Source organism: Chaetura pelagica, unplaced genomic scaffold (genome assembly GCF_000747805.2).
Source record: "Chaetura pelagica isolate M959 unplaced genomic scaffold, ChaPel_1.0 scaffold249, whole genome shotgun sequence".
NCBI lineage: Eukaryota > Metazoa > Chordata > Aves > Apodiformes > Apodidae > Chaetura > Chaetura pelagica.
Window position 1 is genome coordinate 1,740,034 of NW_009954538.1, and position 5,458 is coordinate 1,745,491.

At 42.0% G+C, this 5,458-nt stretch overlaps 1 protein-coding gene across 1 annotated transcript in view; it reads left to right on the forward strand.

The window, feature by feature from the left end:
• RAB35 (RAB35, member RAS oncogene family) overlaps positions 1–5,291 on the forward strand; it is an 11,835-nt gene extending 6,544 nt beyond the window's left edge. The window contains exons 4-6 of the mRNA XM_010004870.1: positions 1,829–1,953; positions 2,034–2,158; positions 2,675–5,291. Coding sequence (XP_010003172.1) covers positions 1,829–1,953; positions 2,034–2,158; positions 2,675–2,803 — 379 coding nt within the window. The 3' untranslated portion in view covers positions 2,804–5,291. The remainder of the gene's footprint in view (positions 1–1,828; positions 1,954–2,033; positions 2,159–2,674) is intronic.
• The last annotated feature ends 167 nt before the right edge of the window (positions 5,292–5,458 follow it).

Here is a 5,458-nt window from a genome sequence, read left to right on the forward strand (position 1 = left end):
TAGGGAAATCCAGTGTGTTGATAGGACTGGAGATCTTTCCCTTTCTGATGCTATCACACAAAACAGCATGTTAGTGTCAGGAGAGGATGGGTTATTTTTGCAAAGTGTGGATTCGGGCTATGGAATGCTTTTTCCTCTGTAGGATCCAAGTTACGAAATAAAGTTGAGCTTGTAAAGAAGTAAAGCACAAATACAGTGTTGGAGCAAGTTTTAAAGCTGTTAAAGGAACTGATTGCAAATAGACTAGAATATTGGAAGGTGCGGGATATCTTAGGGGCTGGGAATAGGTAATTCTTACCTTAGTTCTTTCCAAGGAAGGTTACTGTACAGCATAAATTACTGCTAAAACATGGCTTAGAAGAAGAATTTGTCTTCTGCAAGTGCTCAGATGAGCAGTAGGCACAGGCTGTCCTACTTCTGGATTAGAGAGGAATATTGATACTCAGTGACCAACACTGCAAAGTGATAAGTGTGCCTGTCTGTGGAAGTCTGTCCTGATGGTTTGTAAAGGCAGGTGCTGCTGTTAGAGAAGAGATGATGAGGCTGAAGGTGGGGAAGAGATAGTGACTTGCTCAAGCACATCAATAGCAGAAGTGAGCTGAAGCTCTGAGGTCTTCTGAAGGGCATTTAGGTTAGATTAAAAGGCTTTGAAGGTCAAAGGTGTGTTTGCTGAGTTGAAATAAATTGTCAAAGAGGAGCAGAGTGGTTGCAGTGGGCATCTCCAAAGTTTGGTGCTGCAGGAGGTGCTTGTGGTAAGAGCTCAAGGTCTAGAAATCCTGTCACAATTGAAGAGAAAATCCTTGATTTTGGTATGTTGAATTCTTGACTTTGTTTTATTAAAAGTCTTAATATTGATCATAAGAAAAAGGAGGAAATGAAAGGGAAGAAAACAAGCTACACAAATTGTAAAAACTGGATGCTGGCAAAAACCTAGCTGTCAACTGTTTCAAATTACTTTCCTTTTTGTCTTTTTTTTGTGTGTTTTGTTTCGGTTTTTTTTGTCAAAGCTGCCTCATTTGCAGTAGGGAATATACCTGGTAGCCCTGTGAATGTGGCTGAAAACTGAGAAGGTGAAGCTTGCTTTTTTTTTTTATAGCATTCTCACTGTGCACATAGTGTCTGCCTTCAGTAGGTTTATGCAGGTAATAATGTTGGAACTTGAATTCAGATGTTTTTCTTGCATATCAGAATTGCTCATCATCTTTTAAAGGTGATGGTTGACCAAGACTAATGGGAGCACAGTGAAACGAAGCTTATTTTTAATTGCTAAAGGTAGCAGAGCTCATTGAGTGCACATATGGAGTCGATCTGTTGAGTAGGAAGGTGTGATCAGAAAACAGTCGCTCAACAAGACTGAAATTTTTGTGAGCTCAAGAGAACTGTGACTGAGGGTTGAGTATATTTGGACATCTGCTGAAATTGGAGTCTGTAAGTGATCTTTCACAGTTAAAAAATTACTGCAAAAATGTAATGTGATCTGTACAAAGCGAAGGTTCCCATCCAGTTCTGAGGCCATACTGGGGGCACTGCTACCTTTTGTTCACATAGCTGGAAGACATTATTAATCTTTGAAGGTCTCAACAACCTGAACAAGGAAGTAAACAGCAGTCTTTGGACTTTGAAACTACTTGTATAGATTAAATAAGCAGGGAACTCTGCAGGTTTACAGGAATTGTATGTGTTCTAGCTGTTGTAAGATAATTAATTCCAGTGGAAAGAAAATGGGGGCACCTGATTGCCCTAACTTGGGCATCTTATCAAAGCTATGTGAGAGAAAACTTTGATATCTGGCTTCAGTCAACATTTATTGTCTGTTCCTGCTCCATAGGTATTACAGAGGAACACATGGGGTCATTGTTGTCTATGATGTAACCAGTGCAGAATCTTTTGTGAATGTAAAACGATGGTTGCACGAAATTAATCAAAATTGTGATGATGTCTGCCGGATACTAGGTAAGTTTCTAATCAGCCAGTTACAGCATCTTATTCAGACCTGCTGAAGTGCCAGACTGACTTTTTTTCTTCTTTTTTAGTGGGGAATAAGAATGATGACCCAGAAAGAAAAGTGGTAGAAACAGAAGATGCCTATAAATTTGCTGGGCAGATGGAGATCCAGTTGTTTGAGACAAGCGCCAAAGAAAATATTAATGTGGAAGAGGTAATATAATATGCAGAAGAGTATCAATACAATAGGGATAATGGTTTGGAAAAAAAACAGGAATCACTTAAGAAATACGCAATACTTCGTACAAGTTGTGAGTAGCTTAAATGTCAAGAAGAGGCATCCAGCTATGTTTGAAAGAGTTGGGGAAGCCAAGTGAAGGTGCTCAGGTTGCATTGCCACTGACTTTGCAGTATTAACATATTAGACATGGTCTAAGGAATGACTTGGCACTTGAGAGACAGGTTCTAGGAGGTAGGACTGCCTGATCTTCACCCCTGGACTGACCTGGTTTTATTTACTGGTTTGGAAAAGGGATTAGAGGTGTTACTGATTTAGCTTGGGAGTGGGTTGGGAAGGTCCTGAATTTCTGCTCATCCCATAGTGGGTTGGTGAAGATCTCTGAACCCTTATTGAAATATCAAGAGAAGTAGAATTGCTTCAGGAGAACAGCACCCCAGAAAAGCTAGCCTGAGTTCCTACCTGGTCTGACCTTGCTTGTTTTTCTTGCAGATGTTTAATTGCATTACAGAGCTAGTCCTGCGAGCAAAGAAAGAAAACCTAGCAAAGCAGCAACAGCAGCAACAGAACGATGTGGTGAAGCTAACGAAGAACAGTAAAAGGAAGAAGCGGTGCTGCTAATGGCCTTTCCCTGCTGCAGAGACTCTGCTCTCAGACAGATCAGCCCCTCCAGCTAGACTCGGGCAATTCCACTGGGGCAGGCTTTGGGAGGACTTTCTCAGTTTTGTGCCGTTATTTAAAGATTATTTTTTCTCCATGTTTTCTATCAAGAGGCGCTGGCACCTTAACACTTCAGTGCCAAGAAGGTATCGGATGGAATCTTGCCCCCCTCTCCTCCCCTGCTCATTCCAGTGCGCCTTGTAGTCAAGAAGGACGTTGCCTACCAAGTGGACTAATTAACCCAAGAGTTTGTATATAATGTATATTGCTTTAACCAGCCTCACCTCCCTGTTGTCGCTTTGGCTTATGCCTTCTTAATGTCAACCAATCATGGACTGCAGAGTTCATCTTTTTAAAGAAATAGTACAAAGTTCTTAATTTGAGTTGGCCCCAGGCTGGCAGCAACTGCTTCCTGGGGCCTCTGGCTTCATTTCTGTCGAGCTCCAGGCTGGCAACTGGTGCTGCTGGGGCCTGTGGCTTCACCTGGAGCTTCAGGCTTTTACTGGGGCTCTGGCTTTGTTTTTCTAGGTACCACGATTGCAGGTGTTGCTGCTGGAGCCTGGGGTGTCACTTCACCAGCCCCTGGGCTGGCAGCTAGTGCTGCTGTTGGGGCCTTGAAATTCAGTTTGCCATGATCCAGGCTTGTGGCTGGGTCCTTGGGTTTCACCTTCTTCTGCTGCAGCCCAGCTGTACCTGTGCTCTCCTTGAGTTTGTATCAAGATACTGAAAAACAAACTGACCTGCAGGGGTAGGATTTATTTGGATAAAAACTTTTTTTTTTTTTTTTTTTTTTAAAGGCAAAGTTCAACTCCTTTGACCTCTGCTTCTGGTTCTACCAGGGTCCTAAGTGGGGCTCCATTTTTTTGAGAACAACAAAAAACATGTGATTCTGCCAAAAAACCCCAAACATTTCCTCGTTTCCCTGTCCACAAATAGATGATCTGAACTTGAATGTGAATTTTGGCGACAAAGCTTTTGTTTTTGAGAGAGAAAAGGCATGAAAATAAATCCAGCTGTTCTGGATTGATGTCTGACTATGAAAGCTGCTGCAGGATCATTCCCAGGATTCTTCTGTTAGAGAGGACTGCTGTTCAATGTAAGGAAATTGAAAGTTTCTTACTTGGGTTATGTGGTGGTGAAGGATCACCCTTTGAACCAAACTGGTCTCACTATGCGCAGCAATGTTTTCCTGGCCCTTGTTGGCTTTTCTGGGAAAACAAGGGCTTGGTTCATCAGGTGTAGTTAAAGGTGGAGAGTGTACGTGTGTGCAACTAAAATATCAAATGTCTAGGCTGAAAGTACATGCTCAGCACCTGAATAATTGCCTATTTAATAGCAAATTTTTTCTTAAAATGACTAAAAGGCTTGGAGGGTATAACTTCCTTTAAGACCTTGAAGGTGGATGTATAGTTTGTCAGTAAGTGGCCCTATGGAAATGCTGGCCTTAGTTTGGTAGGATATGATTCACCAATGTCCATGAGCTTTGAATCAGCCCACTTCTCTCCCTTCCTCCCCCTCCCCCAGGAGAGGCTAAGTTTTAGTCACTTATTTTGCCTGCATTTTTTTAGATTTTACGGGTTGTGAGCCCCAATGATACAATCACATCACAATCAATCACTTGGAAGACTTTTTAAAAAATGCAAACAATGAATGTGTAACACATTGTTTTTTTTAATCAGTTCAGGTGCTGGGATTATGTATCCAGCTGCCTTCACCCATCTCTTTTCTTCACATATCTTTCATTGATAACCCAAGACTAAGAATGAGCTGGGATGATATTGCCAGCGTGAGCTCTGATAATTTCAAGACTTGAGCAGCTATGGAGAGTGGCAGCTTAAGTGACACCAGTCCATCCTGTCTGCTTTCTGATGTTGAATGTGGTGTGTGCTCAGGGAGGGAGCTGGGTCAGTCCTCGAAGCCTTCCTGTTGAAATGAAGCTGTCCTGTGGTGGTTGTCTCTTTGAGATGAAAGGGCCCAGATGCATCACTTTGGGACTCTTGTGGTAGTATGTGTGCAGATCTAGGAGGGAGTAACTTCATATAGGCAGAAGTAAAGAAAATGTCTGAATTTACTGGAAATGATGCAATAAAATGAGGAAATGGTGCACCCAAGCCTGGAGTGTTCTCTTATATGGAAAGATTGGTCCTCTTTGTGGCCATGGTTTGAACCCTGCCAATCCAGGTGTCCAACTTCCTGGCTTGAAGTGGGATTTTGTTTTCTTTTTTCCTAGAGCTGGCTGTAGAGGAGCAGTTACCTCTGCTCTTGACACTGACTTTTCAATTGGAAGGGGTTGGGACACTGTCTCTAGTGGTGCTGATGTGAAGTTTCCTAAATGTTGAACAATGGAATGTCTAACTGGTTTGCTAGGATTATTTCTGTAAAGAAAGTTTCTAATTATGCTTTTTAAATAATTTTAAAAAACTAAAAATAAAGGTTACAAGCTGCCAAATCTTTTTTGAGGCTCTGTTTCCTCTGCTGTCCAGCATCTGGAGGTGGAAGGTGGCAAGCCAGGGGTGAGCTCTTCTGCTGTACATAAGAGGGGATTTTTTCCCAATTGTGGTATTGGCCAAACCACAATTAGTGCTTTCAAATGTTTAGTTCCTAGTCTAGTTTTAT